The 24,430-nt window shown below is 39.4% G+C and overlaps 1 protein-coding gene across 1 annotated transcript; it reads right to left on the bottom strand.

The window, feature by feature from the left end:
* Positions 1-420: 420 nt before the first annotated feature.
* On the bottom strand, positions 421-23,374 carry LOC110951304 (guanine nucleotide-binding protein subunit alpha-11-like). Its single transcript, XM_051947083.1, has 7 exons — positions 23,206-23,374; positions 16,962-17,144; positions 15,924-16,080; positions 12,146-12,274; positions 9,949-10,078; positions 8,376-8,529; positions 421-4,451 (listed from the first exon to the last, which is right to left on the bottom strand). The coding sequence occupies exons 1-7, from the start codon at positions 23,354-23,356 to the stop codon at positions 4,246-4,248; spliced, it is 1,110 nt and encodes a 369-aa protein (XP_051803043.1). The 5' UTR covers positions 23,357-23,374; the 3' UTR covers positions 421-4,245.
* Between the last annotated feature and the right edge of the window lie 1,056 nt (positions 23,375-24,430).

The raw sequence follows: 24,430 nt of genomic DNA, 5'->3' as shown, positions 1-24,430 counted from the left end.
TGGGCTTCGATATTTGCCCCGTAAACGTGCGTCGTGTTGCGCTCAAAGTGAAATGTGACTGAATATCGTGCGGAGAAGTGATTTGTTGCTCATTAATGAGAAACCACAAGGAGTAAGACAGCTTAAGCAGCTATCCTCAACTGTCAAGTGTGCATTTTCAGACCAACAATGGAGTCTGAATTTCATCCTTTGCAATGCGACATCTGTTCTCCTGGAGGAATTTCTGCCCTTCGGACAAACACAGTGTTTTATGGAAATGAGTCCAGCGTCTGTCATTCAATGCAAATCCTGCAGCGTTTTATTGCAACCAGTTTGCGATTGCCACCTGTGAGACCTTCTTTATCACGGTGACAGAAAACCGACAGACGAGGAGACTGTCAAGCCAAACAGACCAACAAAAAACAAGCACAGAGGAGCGTGTTCAAAAGTTTGCTTTTAATGTTGACTAGAAAAAACAAAAGTGTTTCCTCCACCCTAGTCTACACAGAATAACCGCCGGAGAGAAGGTTGAAGACCAGCAGCTCACCAGCAAACGAGCTCTCCAGAGTCACCGTTTATGTGCAGTTGGTCAAAAATAGTAAAAACGCAGCAGTTACAAATCAATCAGAAGCAGTCGTCATCAGTAAAAGTACAAATTTGTGTCTGAAGGTTTAAAAATGAAGCTACCACATTGAATGCAGCAGATTTAATGGAACCACCACAGTGAGCGAATGTCAGGAGGAGTTCACTTCAAAGACATCTTCCAGTCAGAACAACTCACAGGGGGGCAGAACTTTGGTTCAATATGATAAAACTCCCTCTGAGCCTTCACTGCCGCCTCACTTTAATATTCTTTACCCTTTACTCAGCAGAGCAGATCACCTGTTGAGTTTTTTGTTGTTTTTTTAACTTTCTGCAACCATCTTTAATTTAGTTTGAGCCGTTTCCTCGCAGGAAAACAACTCTGCCTTCGTTCACGTGTGACCTTTTAAAGCTGCGATCGAATATATGGTATTTATCTTCTCTTATTTATGGTATTTAGCTGACGGGAACAATAAATAAAGACACATCTTCAACTACCTTCTGTTGGCTGTATTGCTTTACAGGAACTTTTAAAGTTTAAAAAAGCAGGATAGCTACAGTGATTGCTTGTATTTATGAAACGGTGGAAAACAGACATTTATATCACACATAATTTAAGGTTTATTGTTTATTTTTCTGGCATATTTTTTGCATGATTTACAGTTAAATAAATCCTGCAGTCCCTGAAATCAGACAGTTTTAAGCCCTTATCAGACACGAGTTATATAGCTTTGCTGGTTTCATTAATCTGATAAATTCATTCAGACGTCGTTTGTTTTCCTGTTAATGTTCCTCACAGCTACAATAAGACGCCACAGTAACGGAGATATCAAGTGACGCATAATTCAAGAAAATGCACTAATAAATAAAACATTGGAACTAAACTACCAGCAGGAGTATTAATGTGACCAAAATGACTAAAAGCTTTGTTTATTTCTGATTTCCTAAACACTGAAAATACCTTTCTGTGATGATAATTTAACAGCTGTACCAACAATAGAATAAAAAAACAAAATCCCAACAGCAGTGATGGAGCTTAATGCTTCTGATGGAGATATCTGAGGTGAAGAAAGTTTAAATGAAGGTACCGGTGCAAAAATACATCCAGCTATGTCACTTTGGAGACGCTTGTATGGATCCTGCTGCCGTTTGATGCTGCAGGTTTCTAATTTTAGTAAACTCAGAGGAAAAAAAACGCCTACAAACAACCGGAAGCAACAAATTGAACTTTAGCTCCTGCTTACATCCCAGATTACATCCATTTTTGGTGAGTATTGTTACTTAAAGCTGTTAGTGTTTGTTTTAATCACAGTAAGGTTGCGTTTTTATGGACTTTTCAGACGGTAACGGAAAGAGAAAGGTGTGTTGCAGATTTGGCAAACAAACTGTGTCTATTGCTCGACAAAATTCTGAACAAGTCTTCTCTAATTCACTTCAAAACAACTCGATGTGCCGTTAATGTGACTTGTGCAGTTCAGATTTGCACCGTGTTGATGGTAAGATAGTAGATAATAAGATATTTTTTACTGAAAAGTGACCAGGGTGTGTTTAAACATGAAGCTAACACGTTCAGATGCCGTCAGACTAACGGATAGCAGTGCTTATTTGAAACGGGATTCAAGCGGAACTGAGGAAGCCTCTTGGATGAGAAGTGAAACTAAAAGAGAAGTCCGGTCGTTTCCTACTGAAGATCCTAGAATGGCTTCAAACCAATCGTTTCACCAGAGGATAAAACAAACGATAAAGCTCCTCGATCATAATTTCAGCTTCTTACACACCAACAGCCCAATGAACAATCTCCACAACAAAGACCACAAACTAGACAGATGGTTGTGTGAGAATCTGACAGGTAGAGGAGGTAATATTGCACCCAGAGCAGGCTAAAGCTGGGGTGTTTTGGTCATGATATAAAGGCTTTAACTCGACACAAACTGTGGACATTATACTGTGACGACCCTCCACTTGGACGCCAGGTGTGCCGTTCAGAAGCTGAGGGTCGTCAGCTGATGGAGCCACACCTGAGATCAAGTGGCTCAAACTGCACAAAGCTTCCATCACTTCTAGCATGTGGTCTTTCTGGCAGGAGCTGCTTCCTTCTGGAGCTCCAGCAGCCTGGTTTTGGTTTGGTTTAGAGTCTTTAGTGCACCTTGTCGGTTTAGTTTTGCATTACAATAAAACCTTTCTTTACCCTGTTGTTGTCTCCCTGTTTTGTTGCAGCTTCAGAGCCGATTTGTAACAATATTAAAAAGGCAGACTTGTTAAACACTGTAAAAACAGCAAAGGTCAAGATTCAGAGTCGAAAATAGGAGGATCCCCCTGATAAATCCTTAATTTATGTTTGACTAAAAAGATGACATTTCATTATTTAGAGAGGAAAAATAAGTTACTAAGTGGAGAAAAATGAGCTTAAATTCCTCTTGTCCGTTCATTCTGATTGCGTCTTCCTTTCTTGTGACTCACCGACCGTGCAACAAATTCCAACTTCAAAACAGATCCACTCTCCTGTTGTATTCTCCCCTGTTTTAGAACACAAAGCCTGTATTCCCCTCCCCCAATATGTAATGCGAGGAGTTGCATAACAAACCGTTTAACACAGAAAACGAGAGGCCTCGGGTGCAAACGCCGTCATTGCACTTAATAAAGCGGCAGCTGCACAGATTTTCTGCATGTTAACGGAGAGATTTGGTGCAGAACAGATGAGCTGAATGCAGAGAATGTGACAGAGTGAGATAACTGTAATCAATGGGGAGTTTGGCACGTTGACAGTGATGGATACAGGAGTAGTTTCAACTCATAGATTACGTTTTCCAACTTATAATAGCTGCTTTGGCTTCAAACAAAAAAAAAAGAAGAGGAATTTTTTAAAGTTAATGCTGTTGAATGTGCCTTTCTGTAATTTTGTGCTCTTGCATTGTACAAAGTGAGTTAATCCACAAGCTTTATGGTCCAGATCTGGATGAAGATGGGGTTGTAAATGCTCACAGGGTTTAAGAATCAGACTAACTCCTGGGTCGATTTTCTGTGATGGAGATTAGCAAGAATCTAGGGTACCAATGAAATCACAACATGAGGGGTAACCTCCTTAAATAGCATTCATTTTTAAGAGTTTGGTCAATATTTGTTCAATACATTTTTGCATTTTTGCACAAAGGTTCTTTTGTGGAGGTGAATACAATCTTTTTTGTGCGTTAATTTTGATCCCCCAATTTCTTCCCAATGTTTGTTGTCACAGATAAGGTTTCTGAGCTCCTGAATGGAAACACCTAAAGCATTTTAAAGCCGTGTGCCTCTGGCAGTGAAGCTCCGATGCGTGACCGTCGTCTCCACTCGTAAAAGTCATTACTCCAGCGCTTCATAGCATCTCTGCTCCTGCTTCAATTACGGATCACTTCGGTCACCGTGTGACCCAAACACCTCTTCATCCAGAAGAAGAAACTAATCAAAATGTGGAGGAGGAGGAGGAGGAGGAGGAGAAATGAGGGTGATTACTCCCTAAACATCTTCATGTTTTGAGGAGCAGAGATGGTGGTGGAGGCGAGAGGAAATAAAACTTCAGAAGTGTTAAAAAAGGACTGCTGGTCCGATTGACACATTTTGACCTTCATCTGAGCCTCGATTCATACAAGTCCAGACAGAGACGAGGAGCACAGTTTTCCTCCGTTTTTCTTTCAATTCTTGGAAAGTTCAGATGACTCCGTAGTCCCTGAGCGACTTGAGCAGCACTGTGTCCTTGACGTCGCTGAAAACTGTCCGGATGTTGCTGGTGTCGGTGGCGCAGGTGAAGTGCGGATATAAAGTCTTCCACTCCTCTCTTTTGTCGCGATTTATGGCCTGATGCTCGTACAACTTGCGGATGTAGTTTTTGGCGTCCTCGGGGTCCTGCCTCTTACCTGTTAGGAGATGGAAGTGGACAAAAAAACACCAAAACATGAATTCTAGTTGGATAAAATGACGAATAGCGACCAGGAAATGTTATTTTAAATCAACATCGGGCATAAAAAAAATCATTTTAAGTGACTTTAACGGAACATTCAGGATTTGTGCGCTTACTTTAATAATCCTGCATGAAGCAGCCTCTTCATGTTCAATAAATTTCTCCTTTATAATTTAGCAGCTGATGTTATTTAACTGGATAAACAGCGGTTACAGCTCACAAGTGCAAATTGAATGAAAACATGATGACAGTCGGTTTTCATTAAGTTTTTTTAAATGCTTTCTATTACAATAAATGCTGCCTAGTCATTACTTGATAACTACCGCTGTCAAGCCATCAGGACGTCGCTGAAGCGGTGAAAATATTCAGTTTGCCGGATGAGAAGCATCAAAACATTATTACACAAAGACAGCAGGAGCCGGCTGTCCAAATAAGAGCCACAACTAATAATTATTCATGATTAATTAAGTTCATAATTCCTTTAATTCATTGTTGAAGCTGTTTAGTGTCGGACGTAATATAAAATGTCCATCAAAAAGTTCCAGCGCCTCTTAGTGACGCATCAGAGGCCGTTTTGTTCAACTGACAGACATTTAACCCTCTGAACCACACGATCTGCCAGCGGGGTTTGAAAGCCGAGTCATTTTTTTTTTAAAAATCGTCAAAATTACACCATTTATCACAGACAGAAACTGTAAAAACAGAAAAAATGCCCTTATGTTTAACTTTCCAACAGCTCTGAGACTGCTTCTCTGTGACAAGCCTTTCTGTCAGTAATATTATCTAAATGTAAGCCTAAAATTATGATTTTTTTAAAATTAAAATGTACCATTCCATCACTTAAAAATTGGGCAAAAATAAAGCCTTTACATTAACTAGCACTATTATTCTGTAAAATCTCTGCACTCCTTTGCTATGTCAGACTGAGCTGTGACAAACAGTCAAGTGGCAAAAATTCAGAGACTTTTCGGTTGAACTGCAGGCAGTGTTTACAAAAAGCAGCGAGGAGGCAAGTCTAGAAACTAGTAAAAAAATGTAAGTAGTGAAATATCCACAGTATGTAAAATTAGCTTTTTGTCAAGCTTCGGGAGCATCTGGGGGGACTTGGGATATGTTCTACATGATTTTGTAACCATAAATAATCAAAATAATTAAAATTTTATTTGTTAATTTTATTATAATAATAATACTTCATTTATTTAGCACCCGTAAGAAGAGAGGAAAAATGTGGCAGTAGGAAATGAAACCACCACAAAGTGCTTGGGGTTCAGCGAGTTAAATTAGTCAGCGTGTCGACAACAAAATAATACATCTGTGCTGATATTTTTCCTGTAAAATTAGCTAAATTTGGCTGCTTCCGTCTTCTGAAATGTTAATATTTGATGCTTTTCTATCTGAAATATTAAAGTAAGCTGAAAAATTCTGGGTTTTTTTGGACAGTTTGTGAAGTAAAACCAGCAATTCATGAAGATTTACTTTGAATTTGGGGAGCTTTTAAAGCTGTTTTTACATTATTTTACACTTTAGACACAGAAAAATATTATCATACATGATCATTTAAGAAAAATAACTAGCAGATTAATGGAATGATGATTGATTAAAGGAAAACATTGATTGATTAAACAGAAAAAAGCTGAAAATCATTTGTTTGGAAGTTAATCATCCGGAATTATTGCTTGATAGTGATATAATTGCCTCTAAGCATTAAAGTGACAGCTCAAGTCAGTTTCTCAACAACAAAATAATACATCTGTGTTGATATTTTTCCTGCAAAATTAGCAAAACTTGGCTGCTTCCATCTTCTGAAATGTTAATATTTGATGCTTTTCTACGTGATATGTGAAAGTAAGCTGAAAATTTCTAGGTTTTGTGAACTTTTTTACAGCCCTTTTTTACATTATTTGACATTTTAGACAGAAAAAGTTGCCACAAATGAAAGAAAACATGCCAGATCAATAAAAATAATGACAGCTCAAACTGAACAAAAGCTGCAAATCAAGTGTTTGGAAGTCAATCGCTGAGTATTATTGCCTGACAGTGATATAGCTGCCATTAATCATTTAAGTGACGGCTCAAGTCGGTTTCTCGACAACAGCGTTAGACTGTGGAGCTTTTAAACAGCCTTCAAACGGAGCCGCAGTAACAAGAGCCACACGGCAACACAACAGCATTAGCAGCAAACAGCAGCCGGCGGCAGGAGCTGCTGCGAGTTGTCATTAAGGTTAAATTGACATCAAGGAGCTTGACCCTGTATGAGTCATTATTTTACCGCTAATGCTGCTGGTACAACACGGCGGCACAAACACACACAACACATTTTCTCACACACACCTCACACATGTGAACCCGGGGGTGTTCAGGTGGGGGTGCGCATCATTCGTCGGTGGTTGCTACGGGTTACAAACGGAGGATTGTGTGTGTGTGTGTGTGTGTGGGGGGGGGGGGGGGGGGGAGGGGGGGGGGGACTGGGGGTTGCAGGTCGACGCTCTGCAGCCTTCAACACCAGCAGAACTGAAGGCTGCAGCCGCATCATTAAACCCACCTGAAGTGAGTCATTTTGCAGCTAAGAAAGGAAGCTAACGTCTGCGAGCAGCGACGGGGGGAGTCGGGAAACACACTGAGGCTGAAATAGTTTAGCAAATCGTTTTTCGGCAGCCACCTGTGATTGGTAAAGTTCTTGTGCAAGCAGCTAGAAGAGGGAAAAGTCAAAGTCTGGACTACGGTGGGGCATCAACCTCCTACACAAAAAAATAGGGTAAAAAATGACCAATAGGAGGACACCTCCAAGGTGACGTCTCTACATTACATCGAGCAGAATCTGTGCAATTTCAATATTCTCTCACATGAAAGGATCTGTGCTAAAATAATAAACTGTGCAAATCAATACCTCCCTGTTCACAATCAATGTTTACCCTGTGTAATATACGACACCACTGCCTCCTTCACTTATTACTACTGCTGTATTGTGTACTTCAGTATATTACACAATATACTTTTTCAATTATCGATGTTCTCTGTGTTTTTGCTCTTTTCCCCTTTGCTTCTGTAAACATTGCAAATTCAAGATAAGATAAAATGGTTTTAATTCAGGAGGCATCACCCAGGAAACAACATTTCACAACACAAGAAATGCAGAGATTAGTAGAGAGTATAATGCATAACTACAAATAAAAATAAGAGCGCTAAGTCAGGCGGAGTACTGGCAATGTTTTTGCAAAGGGAATAAAAATGTGACGGAGAAATGCTGCAAATTTATCTTAATTTTTATCTTAATTCAAAATAAAAGCAGCAAATCTTCATGTTTTTCGTGCATCTTTTTTCACTTTTTGCCTCTCAAGCAACTCAAATTTACCAGAATTTCACTCCGTTTACAAAGAGTTTCCTCTTCCAGCTGCTGCAAAACAACTTTCTTTAACATAATCGATGACGTCAACCGTAAAAATGCATCAAGATTTTCAACCGATGCAACAAATGTCTTCAGTGTTGTTGTGTAATTGTTACGATGTGATGTCCGTCGTTTTTACCTTCATTGGTCATCGGTCAGTGAGACAGTTTCAGTTAAACTCGGCTCAGAATAAAAGTGTCTAAAGGCCCATGGGTTCAAAAATCTGGGAGCACTTCATGTTTTCACAGAAGAAAATGCTGAGTTTTGATAACAGAACGCGGCAGAAGAGTGCAAAAACACAAGCCCACGAGGAGAAAACACACCTAGAAGATGTTCTCATTTACAGATTTTATATTTCTGCTGCTAGACAACGGAATGAGCAACATTGTAACGGCTAATTTTTAAAATCAACTTAATGTTTCAGCACTAATTTGGATCATCAAACATTTGCTCGGTGTGAGTTTTCCATAAATGAGCACATTAAAACGAGCTGACCTGTGAAACTGGGGAAGTATTTCTGCAGGTCGGAGGTTTGGATCTTGTCAGCCAGGATGTCAGTCTTGTTGAGGAAGAGGATGATGGAGGTGTTGAGGAACCAGGGGGAATGAATGGTGGTGTAGAACAGAGCCAGACTCTCCTGCATTCGGTTCTGAGGAGGAAACGAGAGTCGGCTGTTATTCCTGGAAGCAGCAGCTCTCTGAGCTTCAGCTCCAAGTGAGAAGAGGAGATTTTATTGGAGATAAAAGAGCTGCAGAAATGAGTTTTTAAAGAGGTGATTTTGACACGAAGAGAGGAAAATTTCGGTGAAGGAGCGGCGAGGAGTTTTGGAAGCAGTCAGGAGGGAAGTTTTAAGGAGGTGTGGAGCTCACAGACCACGGCGGAGGTTAACGAATGTGCTGTTCAGCTAAAAGTGTCTGAGAGAGATAAACGGCTTAGTGGGAGGAAGGAGAGAGGAGAGAGAACAGAGAGGCTTTCTGGTACAAGAGTGAAACCTGCTGGTAGAACCATGACATGACAGAGGATGTAGGACCAGAGTAAGACATACAAAGAGACACAGAGATTTATGCTGTTTTATACTTTTCCAGTAAGTTTCAGTGGTTTTACTCCAACATATTTGGATTTTACGTTCAAAACATTTGATTAATTCATGAAGGGGTGTGTGTGTGTGTGTGTGTGTGTGTTGGCAATTCTTCTGCAACTTGATGGCAACACCTTTGACCAATCACACTTTTGGCACTTTTTGCACTTACTACAGGTTTTTCCTTATGTCTGAATTCTTGCTTGTGTTGTACGTCGCTTTGGACAAAAACGTCTGCTAAATGAAATTGTAGAATTGTAGAACTGAAGCATAAGAGCAGCTTTACAACATGTAGCTCACAGAACACATGTGGCAATAAGATGCAAACATGTCGAGAACATTCTGAAATAAATAGAAAATAAATACCTGACAGTAACATATATGAGCCCTGAAACCCATCAGCAGGTTTGAAAGGCTTTTTCAGTTAAAAAAAATCATCTAAATACATCATTTATCACAGCCCGAAACTGTAAAATCAGAATCATCAGATTTTTAACCTCCAGTGGTCCTCGAACTAATCATGTGTGACATTTAGTTCCTTAAATTAAAGATTAAATCATGTTTCATTAAAATCAGTTTACTCTACATGTTTTATGTAAAAAAAAAAGGGCCAAAAATAAACAATTTGCATGAGTAAAAAGAAAAAAGCTGAGAAACTATTGATGACATCATTTAAATTTGGGGATTTCTCAGCTGAACTGCAGACGGTGTTTACACAGAGCAGAGAGGAGATAAATGTTCCTCTAATCTACCTCAGCACGTCTGAGTGGATTTGAATAAATGTATTCTGTAAATATGTTAATCAAGGCAATGCACTGATAGCTTGTTTAATGTGACACTAAAAGCCTTTGAATGCTAAAAGGAGCCTAGATCAGATGGTGAACTATGTTGTAGAAAATCCTTTTTTACGACGGCGTTGCTGATATTTTGTCCACCTCCTACAGCATCAGACTAAGTAAGATGAGTCTTTAATGACGTTAGCGCTCTTACGATGGTCTCTCTCTCCTCCAGAACCTGGTCGTACTCGCTGAGTGAAGCCAGAAAGATGAGCGACGTGACGTTTTCAAAGCAGTGGATCCATTTCCGACGCTCCGACTTCTGACCGCCGACGTCCACAATCCTGTCCGAGGCCAGAGGAGGGAAGAAAAGTTAGAAAAGAACTTCAGTTATTCCTCAAAGTAAAGATTGTCACTTCTGTGGTACACATCTGGAGCAATTTATGCAATTTTCCCTATCAAACATCAGCCCAAAACCTGTGGACTGTTAACATTTAGATACATTTAAGACACTTAGAGAACAAGTCTTAATTGAAGCTCGTTAACGGCCATGTTTGATCAATAGTGTAGGACTTTCACATTATCTACACACAGTGACAATAGGCCCTAGAATTTCTACATGAGTCTCTCAGTATTGATGAAACGCACTTAAACTAAAGCTGAAAGTCAGAACTTTTTGTCATTGTTGAATCTCTCTACAAAACCCTGAAGTTTTCTGGTAGACAGAAAATCATTTTTGATGTGTTTAAGTTGAGTAATGTTGCCTGGAAACTGACTGAATGTTGTTCGTCATCAATCCTGTCATAGACTAAGGTTTGAAAACATAAGAAAAGAACACAGAAGCAAAGGGATGAAACTGTGTCGCTTTCTTAAACCACTGCACGGCGCCATTTGGGACTGAAAACACTGCTATAAACAGAAGGTCTCTAATGACTGAGATGGAAGAATTCATGAGACAAAAGAATAACAAATCTTTTTAATAGGTTTGATAGATTTGATAGCCGCCTTTAGTCCAAATAGCTCAGATGCTCATTAATGAAATGGAATCGGCTTTCACTGCTTATGTTTTATGTTTATTTTAGTGTGTGTGTTCTTTGAGCTGTATGCAAGACACAATACTAAAAACTTCATTTATACAATCATCTGTGAAATTTGGTGAGCTGGAGAGCCAAAAACACCAAAAAAAAAGTCAAAACGCTTCTAAATTTCTATCACCTACATGTGTGATGTGATATTGACACACATAATACATTTGTACGTACCGTTTTTTTTCCTACCAGATGTTTTATATAAATATGCATGATTATACATGATTACACACTGCCTGGTATCAAAATGTACACGACAGTTCCAAAGTTTGGACTCACTTAGAAATGTCCTTATTTTTGAAAGAAAATCATTTTTTTCCCAATGTAGACAGCATTAAATGAATGATAAATCCAGTGTAGACATTGTTAATGTGCTAAATGACTGTTCTAGCTGGAAATGTTTAATGGAATATCTCCATAGGGGTACAGAGGAACATTTCCAGCAACCATCACTCCTGTGTTCTAATGCTACATCGTGTTAGCTAAAAGGCTAATTGATGACTAGAAAACCCTTGTGGAATTATGGTAGCACATGAATAAAAGTGAGTGACCCCAAACTTTTGAACAGTCGTGCATACATATATATTTGCACATTACTTATTGTACTTTTTTTAAAATGTCTGTATACACCCCCTGTCAAAAGTTCTGAGACGGGTTCTCATTCAAATGAATGAGAACCCGGGGGTGTAAATGCACTGACAGCATTGCAGAATATTTTCTTGTTATACAATGTGCAATAATAAAGAAATTCTGTTCTATTTCTGTGGTTTTCACAGAGGATGGTTGTGGAAAAGTCTCCCATAGATACAGCATCACTTCTCTAAAGCGAAACTTTCATAAAAACCTCTCCCACTTTCTCCAAAACTCAGCGGGAATTAAGGAAAAAACTTGACCAGTGTGCAAATATTTCCCTCCTTTTTGAATAAAAAACTAGAAATATATCAATTTGGATGGGGAATTCATCGCTAAATAATCAATAATTGCTCTTTTTTTGCCATTTGATGGTTTAGATTTATTCTTTCTTCTCTTCTGATTGTCTTAAGAGCAGGTGTTGTTTCATTTGGGAACACAGCGTCCCTCTTTTATGAGTGAACTTTGGCTCTCTGTCTGCAGTCTGAGCCTCGTCCACATGTTCAGGATAAAACCCTCAGAGCGACACCTCTGCACAGATTCAACCAGAAATCTGATCCTGCTGCATCCAAACAGGTGTGGGAGGACAAAAGCCGCCGCCACAGTCAGTAGTATTTGTTTTCCCGGCGCGGTGAATAGTGTCTGTATTGGATTTTTTCCCTGCAAGAGGCTGGAAATGTAAGGACGAGCCACCTTAGCGTGATGGTCTTGATGGTGAAGGAGTAGTCGTGGATGCCCGTGGTGGGGAATCGAACTCGCAGCACGTCCTGCTCTGTGGGGATGTAGTCCTGAGCAGAGATCCGCTCCAGGTTATTCATGTAGCTGCAAAAAACAGAGAAAGTTTTACAACGATGAAGTCTGTAAAACATATTGCCTCTGTTTGCTTTACAACCGGCCTGGACAGAGTAGAACAAACTGAAGATGTGTGATGAATAAGCGATGATAAAAAAAAAAAAAGTGATTAAAACTAGACGAGGGCAGACGGACGAGGCCACACTGTGTGCAGAAGTCGGCCTGGTGTTGATACAAGCTGCCATTAGCTGATGTTGACCGGCTGTCTCTTATCGCGGCGCTGCGATCGAGCCGATCGAGCAAACAGAACAGAACGCAGGTAGAAAGGAGAGAAAAGAAAAGCAGGCCGAGGCTTTGTTCTGGGACATCTGAGACACTCTGAGGCTCACACCTACTGGAAACTGCTCAGGTTGGTTAAACAAAAACAAAAACACAGCCAGAGAGTAACTTTTCTGCTCTGACTTACTAGGATTTTGTTCATTTTAGTTGCTTTATTTCCTTATAAACTCTTTCGTCAACTGGTTTCTGCTTTTATTACCTTGGTAACATGTCCATATGGTGTATTTTGTACGCTATCATGAGCAAAATGAGTCTGTAGTACACCAGAGACAATGACAAAAACACCGATTCACACTTGCAGGGTTTCATGTCAAACAAGTTGTAGGGCTCTCTGAATTCCTCCAAAATTATATCATTTTATTACTTGCCAGGTAGAGTAGCTCCACATAAAGTCAAACAAACACAAAACAACAAAAAAAGCCTTCCCAAAGCGTTCAAAAATGCAAAATGTAGAACTTATTTTACGTTAAACAGTGTAAACAGTGTGTCAAACCACCGATCGACCAGTTATAGTAAGAACAGAATCATTTCATCACACAAACAGAAAAAACTGATCTATTACTATTATCTACCATTATTTTTGGTATTAATATAATCTGTTGATTATTTTCTGAACTAATAGAGTCATTGCTTTGTCCAGAAATGTAAGAAAAAAGAAGAAGAAATGTCATTTTTTTTCAACGACAGAAGCAGCATCTTCCCAATCCTTGTTTAACTCGGCTGTAAGACAAACGGCAAAAAGTAAGTTTTCATATTATGAGAAAGAAAGACAATAATGACAATAGTTTTAGCCTTAAAGCTCCTCTCCTGAGTGAAAGTCATCCATCTAACCCAGTGGACCGCTACATATCATTGTTTGTAGCTGTTTAGGGGACAGGGGGTGTAAATGCACTGACAGCATTGCAGAATATTTTTTTGTTATACAATGTGCAATAACAAAGAAATTCTGTTCTATTTCTGTGGTTTTCACAGAGGATGGTCGTGGGAAAGTCTCCCATAGATACAGCATGTCACTTCTCTAAAGCGAAACTTTCATAAATAGTTTATACTATTGATGAAATAATAGTTTATACTAATTCCTGATCTCCAGAATGAGCTAAATTAGCCTAAAAACTGAGCCAAGGGTCAATTTTTTCCTCAGACCACTTGAATTACAAAATCCTTTGACGTTTACATGGAAATTTTTCCCAGTTTTGCCAAAAAAAAAGCCTATTTCAAATTTAACCCTTTGAAAATGTGTGTGAAAGTGTTCTGGACTCTGAAAGTTCACAGCCTGGCTCTCAGATCAGCTCAAACTGCTGCCGCTGTGAGATTGAGCTCGGCTGTGTGCTGTTACCAATCAGCTGGGTGGGGATATAAGGAGGGATCTCCCAGCTGCTCAGACGGCTGTGGGTAGGAGACCTGGAAGGTTTGATGCCATCAGTCGGCCTTCTTAAGGAAACCTGAGTGTCTTTGTGTCGTGTCAGTGCACAGAACCCAGAACTTCCTTGCTTTTTTTGGGGGGGGAAATGTTTTTCTTTTAAGGGATTTTAGTTTTTGTTTGTTCTGCCACCTTCGGTAGATTTAGTGGGGGATAGTGGTATAAATATAAATGTGCATCATAAACTTAATAAAAGTTACAGAAAGTGAAATATCATTTACAGTTATCTCATATTTTGGATTTTCATCTCTCCACAAATACGTTTTTTTTTTCCATTTTTGCACAAAGACATCAAAGACAAGACTCCAGTAATATACATACTTGCACCCATGTTCATTTGGGAAAGAATCAAAGTGCTGTAAAGTTTGGTGCATTTGTTGCTACTTCGTCAAAAGCAAATCAAAGTACATACATACACCATCTGCAACTTAGGACAGGGAACTTAGGGTTTCTTTTCTTTGCACTCGTTTGTAATCACTTTACCATTCAAATCAAATGCTTAACGGGAAAGACATGACATTGCGACCTAGTGACAACTTAATTTATCAAAAATAAAAGGATATTTGATGAAAAAAACAGCTGATACCACTTCCTGTATCAAAACGAAGGAACTGACTACAATCTACGACTAATCACTGTAACAGTTTCTCTGGATCAAATAGCTTTTCAAGTGTACACAATTTTCCTTTTCCTTTGTATGAAAATGAACTGTAATGAAGAAGAAAAAAAGAGGTTCACACACTATCCTCTGTTAGACCACAGAACCTCGTTTTCTGTTTGTTTGTGCAGTTTGTGCAGTTTTTGTTAGTTTCACCCGCAAACAACCTTGGTTCATTTAGTTTGTCTGAGACAGGGGGGGGGGGGGGGTGAAACATAACAAAAGGCATTTTTTAAAGGTTGTCAAAATTACATCATTTATCAGAACCAGAAACCATAAAGCTGAAATAATCTGCAGATTTTTCAGTTCAATTTTATTTATATATGCCAATTACGGTTCAGATTGTCTCAAGATGCTTTACAGAACCCACAGGCCTGAAAAAAAAACTACACGTGATAAATTAACATTTTCCCATGACTTGTGTGGTTACTACAAAATGCATTTTATACTTCTGCACTTGAAAACATCCAAACAACGCTTTTTTAAAAAATTGTCTGTAAAGCCAGCCGCTTACAGTCATTCACTACTTCAAGCTAAAGTACAAAATCTGACACACATCTATGAACGTTCTCCTTCAAAAACACACATTTCAACAAAGGAGTTTTCATTTTATAATCTGGTGTTAACAGATGTGAGGCAGAAAACATCTGCAGTCCAGATGAGGACCAAGAATAAGCTGGAAGGTTGTTGACCAGAGTCCTCCTCACTCCTTCATCCATCAGCTTCGTGTACTAAAAATTAAACGCTAACCGGCCAAGTGTAAACGGTTGTCAGGGAAGCTTTGACTGTAGTTTTTCCCTTTCTGACAACTCGGACGAAGACAAAAAACTCAAATGAACATGTAATCAAATCGACTTTATTCAAAATGTCTCACCTAAATCATTTGCTTGAATCAAACTGACATTTTTGTCGAATTCTATTTTCACTTTGACGTGAAAGAGTCTTTTTGGGGGTAAATTCTTATAAAAAATCCAGATAAAACTGGCCAGAATTGAAAATCAGTAAGCGAAGAAAACTTTTTAAACAGCTTTAGACACTAACAAATGAGGAAATAAGTGAATCCTATTATATCCTGCAGAGTCACTAACTAAACACAAAGCATTTCTGCTTTTTGAGGTGAGTTTCCTTCTTTTTTCACAGATAATTAGATGCACTTTCACTTAGACTGTTGCTCTTTGACTCCTGCGTTGTGACGTTTAATCATGTCACAGCGTCTGATTGGTTCTAACGAGCAGACGTTGTGGTGAACCGGTGGTACTCACTACTCTGTGGAGTCCAGCAGCTGGTACTCGCACCGCCGGCCGTAACACACCTGTATCCCTGAATCGGCCCAGAGGCGGCGGATGGCGTCGACGTATCCTCGATCCAGCTGAGTGACCTGGACCGTGTTCACGTCCTGCAGCCACTTGGCGTAAACCTGCCGGGCAGCGAGAGACGATTAGAGTTTGTAGCTAAAAATTATTTAAAAAGCTAAAATAGAAGAAAGTTCTCTGCGTGATTAGTCCTCAATAATGTCCTAAAATGAAGTAGGATGAAATATAACTGTTTTTTATTTGATTTTTGAAAGTTTATTTTGAACGAAAAGACAAACATCTTGCTCAAAAAGGAGTGCGAAGAAGTCACAACTTGTCGAATCCCACCCCTTTTCCTGACACGAATGATTATAAATTTTTTCTTCCTGATTCTTCAGAATAATACTATTTATAAACAGCCACAAGACAGAAAAGACCCAGCTAAGAATACACATAAATAAACCTAGAAAACAAGTCATTAAATAAGTTAGAAAAGCACTCGGGGACTGCAGTACTCCACCAGGCTGTTAAGTCGTTGGAATATTTCCAATCTTTAATAAGAAATTGCCTTTCGTAGAGCACAGGCATGTGTTCAAATCACCTGACCTAAATATGGAGCAGAATTAATGGGAAATCGGAAACACACCACAATTTAATCAAATGTTCCTTATATGATTTCCAATGGATAAATCCTGATCAGTCCGTAGTGGTGGACTTATAGCAGGATCGCAATCATGTGATCGTCAGCAGGCAGCTGATGTAGTGTTCACTTGTTGTCATGGTTACAGTTTTTACATCTTTAACAAATCCGTGGATCCAGACTAGAAGCCGCATCGCTGTCAAAATCTAATCACTTGGTCTTTGTGTCATTTCTGACCTTCCCTGAAAATTTCAAGATGCTTTAGATATTTGTAGAGCTCTGTCTCAAAATCTGCCACCTGATCTGCTCATGAATGAGTGGTCATGTGGAACCAGATGAGGTTCTGCTGGTGGATTTGTGCGTCTACCTCGTTCTCGGGTTGGAGTAGGGGATCCTGAGCATCCTCATGGCTCCCATCAGGGCCTTGATGGCGGTGAAGATGTTCTGGAAGATGCATTTGGCGAAGCTCATCCTCTCCTCTGGGGAGAAACCTTTGCCGTGGATGATCCTCATCTGGCGGATGAAGGTGGTTTTCCCGCTCTCACCGGTTCCTGAGGCAATAATAAAATGTCCGTCAGTTATTCACCTTTCTTTGTTCATGTCCACTTTTTTTCTATTGGGTTTCTTTGAGTCCAAAGACAAGAAAGTCGTGTTAAGTGAACTGAACTTGAGGTTTAAAAACAGAAAAGTGACAAAAAAATGACTGTTGTACTACTTCAGAATCATTGCCATTATTACGTCTTACTGTTTCCTTATTTTACCTTAATTATAATTACTCCGCCTACTTAAAGAACGCAGCACGGTTATGTGACAATCGGGTAAACTTGTCCGTCTGTTTGTCTGTTTGCAACACTACTCAAAAAAGGACTAACGGATTTCGATGAAAGTTTCAGGGAAGGTCAGAAATGATGCAAGGATTAAGTGATTATATTTTGGCAGTGATGCAGCTTATAATCTGGATTCTTTAAAGATTTCTGCATCATTGCGAGATAGCGGCACGTCACAGTAACCATGACAACAAATGAACACTCAGTCAGCTGCCTGCTGATGATCACATGATTGCAATCCTACTACAAATCTGAAAGACTTGTCCATTGGAAACCATGCAATGACTGAGCAGCCTTGGCTGAGCTCTGAGTGCTTTTCATGTTGTTACTTTTGTTTAATTCTCTTTTTATTGAAATTGAAAGTTCAAATTATTACGATTCCAAACAGTTCTTGTTTACACCACTACAGACTTTGTCTCTCCAGTATTTTCATTTCATTTTCAGTTTTGGCCGAACATTTTGACCCCACAGTGACCTTTAGGATGGAAGGTGTCCTCTGTCCATTTTATTCTGTTGGACATTTGTGTGCTCTTGAGTTGAGGCCAAAAATGTGTTTTCTGGGTTACTGTGACTTTTGATTTCAACCACCAACCCTAATCACTTCGTCCTTGAGTCCTAGCTGGCGTTGGTGCCAAATTAAGGAAATTCCCTCCAGGTGTTTTCCAGAATGGGATCAACCCTCCTGTTATGTTGTGGATCAAACTTACCCATTGTAACGTGAAAAAATCTTTTTTTTTTCTGGTATGAAACGTCTTCTGCTTGGCGTAGTGAGCGCTAACAACATATTAAATGAAAATGGCTCTTTTCATGCATTTGCAAACCCACCCTGAACAGAAGACGTGTCTTTAACAACACTCATTAAAAAGAAAAAATGTGCAAAATCCATCCATCCATTATGTATACTCCACTTAATCCTCATTAGGGTTGCAGGTAGCGGGAGTCTGTTAGCGGTGACTTAAGGTGAGGACAGGGGACACTCTGGACAGGTCACCAGTCTATCACAGGAAATGTGTAAAATCATTTTTGTCAAAAAATCAATATCATGTAAGACTACTGTAGTTTATATGCAGGTCTTTCCAATGTGCATTAGACAAAGTTTTAACATGCATTTCCTATGAAAAACGAGTAATAATCCTCACTGAACCACGATCTATGAGGGGTAAAGAACATCATCGCACTAAATACTGATTGAAATTGTTACTAATGGAATTAATAATGAGATAATGCTTATTGGGATTTTTTTGGATAATTAAACATGCCCCGGCTCAAACTGACCCAGGAGCATCATTACTGCTCCTGAGAAATGAACCTCACAGGATGGACGACCCAAAAACTGAACGCCTACATCCACAGCTGTCAGCATAAAAAACGCTTCCACTGAGCTCTTAAATGATTCCTTTCAGTGATTAGCAAAGAAGATCAGGAAGCTACAGCATAATTTCTCAGCTACTTATGTTGTTATATAGATGAAAAGCTTAAAGGCAATTAGGTAAACCGCAGCAGACGAACAAAGAAACTGACAGATCCTGTTCAACTGGACGGAGCTCTGAGACTCGGAGCGCTTCAGTTTTAGAGCCAACGGAGGGGAAATGCTTCTGCCGGAGATGAAACCGAAGAGGAACCGATCTGCCACAACATTAAAACCACTGACAGGGAAAGTGTTGATTATCTGCCGCGATACCTGAGATGTTAGGATTCCTGTGGATGTTAGTTTGACACCTACAAAGAACCACATTAAGGTGAACCTTTGAAGTGTTGCAAAAAACAAAAATTGATTTAGGCTCGTTTCCATTATATTCATTGTGATACTCCAACAAATCTACCACTGTGGACGTATCGGAAATGACACAAGGAACAACTGATTAAATTGTGGGGGTGTTTCTGAGTCCCATCAATTCCCGTCGCACCCTGCATAGTTAGTTCACGTCATGTTAAACCAGTATCTGGCTGCTGCTAATGTCCCACTGTGGTGTGCCAGCTTTTGTGGAACTGAGTTGGAACGTTAAATAATTAATTTCGGGATAAATATTGTCAATTACAGTGTTGAAACATGTTCTACAAGCTGGAAAAAAATGCAGCTTTTTAGCAATTGTCACTGTCTCCCTCAGTTTCATCACAACAAATAAGCTTAAAATGTCGCAACTTTTATCGCAATTTTTTAGAAAAAAACGCCCACGAAATCCTGGAGGGACTGATTGTGTTAGCTAATGGTGTTGAAACGCTCATTGATGATCAGAAATAAAGTGAGTTTTCACGGAAAACATGAAATTGTCTGGGTGATACCAAACTTTTCAACAGCAGTGTATATCAACAATAGTGAGAAAACACATTAAATCTTCTATTATTTGCCTTAATCAGCTAACTCTTGGTCAATAAAACATTAAGCAGCAAAAAAATAAATAAAGACAAAACTGATGTCTTACAGCTGCTTGCTACACGTATTATTCTACTGGAACAGAACCCAAAGAATCCGCTGCCAACATCATCACAGGACTCCAAACACCTGCTATGGCGCCACAAGGTGAAGCTACCCAACATGGTGGTTTTTATGCTGTAACTGATCAATATATATCGTTTCATGCCTCGGTTTCAATGTAATACACCCTGTGCATGATAGCATGGTCTAGTTCCGGTTGAAAAACTCCGGGTGCTACAGTTACTTCCGGTCCCGCTTACAGCGCTGTCAAAATGGAAGAAGCCAGCAGTACACTTTACTTTTCCAGATGCCTAGGCGACTTGCCTAAAATTTCTGTTGACGATGTTTATCGTCTCGTTGATGATTTTTCGTCAGCTCCTCAAAGCAAACGGGAAAAGGGATTCAAATTTTATATATCCCAGTACATATATAACTTTGAAGGTAAGTGGCATCGCATCCTACATAACTAGCGCTAGCTTAACTGTAGGGCTTGCCAAACATGTACCTTATCATTTTATTTTCTAGTATTTATACATTACTATTTTTTGCTTAGTTAGCTACTAGAATCCACTTCAGCAAGACATTTTATATTTGTAGTTTTGTTTGAACAAAATGACAAATGCTTGGATTTCCTCTATATTTGATTAGATGTCAAAACAGAATAACAAATGATTGAAGAGTGCACGGATTGTTGTTATAGTTTATCAGATATTTGCTGTTTGATCAGTGACTGTGCACTAATATTCCCGATCCTCAGCTCAGTGTGAAACATTTTTTTCGTCTAATTTTGGCAATCCACTGAGCCCGCAAATGCCGGTCTTTTTGGAAAACGGTGAAGGCTTATAGAACCGTTATAAATACCAGAAGCCGAACATAATGGTACACTACAGTACCCCCCATATCGACCTTGAACACGCTGAAATCTGATTTTTTGTTTTGCCGAGAAAACAGTGTTTTTCTTTTTTGATTCCATGTTATCCACGCTGCGAAATAGCCTCCCGGTCAGAACCCGGAAGTTAGCATTTTGACGTGCACAGGGTCTATTGTGTGATTCTCTGTCATCCAGGTCATAATAACTCTACAAACTTCAGTAAAAAGTCAATTGGACTGGTTTTAGGTTGTTGAAGACATCTAAGAGGACTGAAGAAACTTTTTGGTCGAGATGCGAAAAAAGAATCTTTAACAGAAGTCTGGTTTGTTTTTGTTTCTTTACTGATGCTCTTGGAATTCCTCTGTTTAATATCAACTGTGTCCTACTATATTCTGCATGTACAACACACTGTCTGGTGTGTTTTTCACAAAGACTCACAAACTCGGCTCTGAATACAGCTGATATCCAGAGGCCTGACTGATGCTCTTTGGATGTATGTAACCAATTCTTCTGAAACTCTTACTTCTGTTTCCTTCCTGCCATTTCTCAACCTGCTGTGATTCTCCCTCCAAACTCAAAGCTGTTTTATTGACGGTCCTGTTCCCGTAGACCGACATCAGTCTTCTGTAACTCCACACAGCGACACAGGAAGTAACCGCAGCAATAATTCAATATTATTGTTTACTGGAGCTGTGTATCACTGCAGGATTTCCCCTCCGATCCTGGAACAACTCCTCTGTATTTAGTGTGCTGATAACGGACTGAACGTGGCATTTATTTTGTGAATCGCTTCCTCTAATGTTTCAGCTGAATTTACGGTTTTGATTGTCGGGGTTTTTCACAATTAAACAATAAAACGCTGCAAGGAACTCATTAGACGTCAAAAGGAAACAAATCAGCATCGCTATTGCTGAATTTTAGAACGTTAAAATCATGTATCATCTTTAAAAAGTGGAAATTAGCTTGCCTTTATTCTTTGCTTTACTTTGTTGTAACTTCAATATCTTTCAGTCTTGGACAAAAACATGAAACATTTAATAGATTATTAAATAATAAGTAAAAATTCATAGTTGCAACCCTACTTCATAGTTTTGGTTTGTTTGCTTTTTCCACATCTAAATTAATACTTTCTTGCGAATTTACTCTTTTTTTTTTGCATGTTTGAAGTCTATTACATGCTATTAGAATGAAAAGTAAAGGTTTAATCACTGGTGGAATATTGCAGTAGACAGAAACTTTGACATTTTTTGACCAAATTTGCACCATCATATAAGTGGATTGTATTATTCTATCACAGCAGGGTTTTATCATTGAACACCAGATGTACAAATCAACGCAACTGTTAAATGTCTGGACTCTGGCTACATTATTTCTCAAGCTGTGGCACTTTGAACATTGCTCCACAGATTGGTGCGAAGAAAACGGAGCAAAAATTGACATTCTTTAAGAATTTTAAATTCATAAACTGTCACTTCAGACACATGTGCAACAACATACGAATGCAGAGAAAAAAATCTAGTAAATATGAGATGGTCAGGTGGGAACTATTTTATGTAACGTACGTTTGTCTGTCTGTCTGTCTGTCTGTGTGCAACATTACTCAAAAACGGACGAACGGATTTGGATGAAATTTTCAGGGAAGGTCAGAAATGACACAAAGACCAACAGATTAGATTTTGGCAGTGATGTGGCTTAAAGTCTGGATCCATGTAGTTGTTAAAGATTTCTGTATCATTGCAAGATGGCGACACAGCGTCACTGTAACCATGACGACAAGTGAACACTACATCAGCTGCCTGCTGACGATCACATGATTGCGATCCTACAACAAATCCACCGCTGCAGACTTATCAAGACTTGAAATGATACAAGAAACAGTTGATTAAATTGTGGGGGTGTTTGAGTCCCATCCATTCCCGCCGCCTGCTACATATTTAGGTCACGTGATTCAGCATCCGTACATAACGTACACATGCAGAACACACGCCTGTCTTCAGCAGAAGGTCATTTTGTTTGTGGGTAATATCTGTATTAATCGGCCACACAATTTTTTTTCAAGACTTCAGCCGTCGGAAATGATACGTCTGAGCAGCCTTGGCAGACTGCTAAGCTCTCTCGGTGCTTTGCTAGTTTAAAAATGTGGTAAACTGAGGTGGAATGAATGAATAAATTCATGAATTGACAAAACAACAAGAGCAAAGCGCTGCCAAGTAGTCTAACCAGCTGTTAACAGGCCTTTAGGTTTGTGATCTGCAGTTTTGAGGTCAAACCGATCCCGACCTGGACCATTCTTCACATACTCACCTGGTGACACATGCCTCACATAGCTCTGTGAGCTGCCTGCAGGCCACCAAACAGGCCGGGCGGTTTGGATCTGAATACTGGGCGTTCCTGCTGCTGCTGCCTTGTCAGATTTTAGGTGTCGCCTAATGTCTGTCTGATCGGCTTTATGTGCTCCGGAGCTTCCCTGTGCGGCAGTGTGACGTGCAGGTACTGACCCAGCAGCAGGATTTTAATCTCCCGCCTCTTCTTCTTCCTCTCTCGCCTCAGGATGTCCTCGATCTCTTTGTGCACGCCGATGGTCGTCTTCTCCTCCTCCGACAGGCAGCACACACATGTGCGGCGACACCATTGCCAGCAGGAGGCCATCGCTGAAAAACTCTGGAATCAGACTGTAGACGGACAATCAGACCGACAGGACGCTCACCGAGAATCTATCTGATTAGAATTTACTTCATAGGAGGCCTGTTGGAATTTATTCTGACACATCAGGCGTTAACTTCAAACATTCTTTCATACTTTTACAGCTCAGTATGTTGAAGTAAGGGAGTAATTAGTGCCAAGGTCTGGGTAACAAGCGTAAAAAACGAGTACAGCTGTGAAACAACTTCATAAAAATGTACAAAAAAGAGTGAGAAATACAAATATGGGGTTTCTAAAGATGCATAACAAATCGGAACCAGTAAGATATGAGACGGATTGACATAAACAGGTAGAGGTTCATGTATTCAACTTCATCCTGCTTGTTTTCAGACATTTCTTTAAAGGTTTTTGGTTTCTTTCTTAAAATTTTGTGTGATTAATTTTATTTTTTTGGCCGTTATGGTATTGTGGCATGTCTGAAATGAATCCATTTATAATTATCTCTGTCTCCACCTGCGTTAATCTGGATCAAACAGTCATAATGTGCAAATATGCATTAGTTTACATCAGCGGTAAAAGGAAAAGGAGCCGTTTGTAGTGAAGAGCAAACAAATGTTTGTAGTTTATAGTGCAGTGAGGCTTGATATTTCCATTATAGTCACAATTAAAATGCTATTTCTGATTTTCAGGCTCTGTGTGTTGGTCATGTCTAATATATTTATATTTGGAAGTAACACTGTAATTAGCATGTTTATGGATGAATTTTATAAATATAATGTCAAGAAATGGGACAGTCACCATTGAGTGGAAACTAAACTTTTAAATGGCTGGTTAGTTAGTTGTCTTTATTCAGACATGTTTGTGTTTTTTCCACAGAATTGTAGGATTTCTGGAGTGCAAAATGAGGCTAAAATCATCCTTCCAGTCGTGTTTTGGGACCTCAAAGTGACATTTAAAAATTCAGCAGCCGTATTACTTTACAATCTACTACTGTGGGCGAATTGCAAACTGAAATGTGAAGAATGAAACTAGTTTTTAATCAATTAATTACTTCAATAAGGTGCGATTTCAAAATAAAAT

This window comes from Acanthochromis polyacanthus, chromosome 4, assembly GCF_021347895.1.
Source record: "Acanthochromis polyacanthus isolate Apoly-LR-REF ecotype Palm Island chromosome 4, KAUST_Apoly_ChrSc, whole genome shotgun sequence".
NCBI classification, from domain to species: domain Eukaryota; kingdom Metazoa; phylum Chordata; class Actinopteri; family Pomacentridae; genus Acanthochromis; species Acanthochromis polyacanthus.
The sequence above is the reverse complement of the archived record's forward strand: the minus strand, read 5'-3'. Positions and strand labels throughout refer to the sequence as shown.

What these genes read in the sequence shown, in the direction of transcription:
- LOC110951304 (XM_051947083.1), bottom strand. Translation starts at nt 23,356, where the DNA reads ATGGCCTCCTGCTGGCAATGGTGTCGCCGCACATGTGTGTGCTGCCTG. An exon ending in CTGCTGGACTCCACAGAGTA is followed by an intron (nt 12,275 to 15,923) that starts GTGAGTACCACC and finishes TGTTTTTTGCAG; the next exon opens with CTACATGAATAACCTGGAGC. An exon ending in TGGAGGAGAGAGAGACCATC is followed by an intron (nt 8,530 to 9,948) that starts GTAAGAGCGCTA and finishes TTTCCTCCTCAG; the next exon opens with AACCGAATGCAGGAGAGTCT.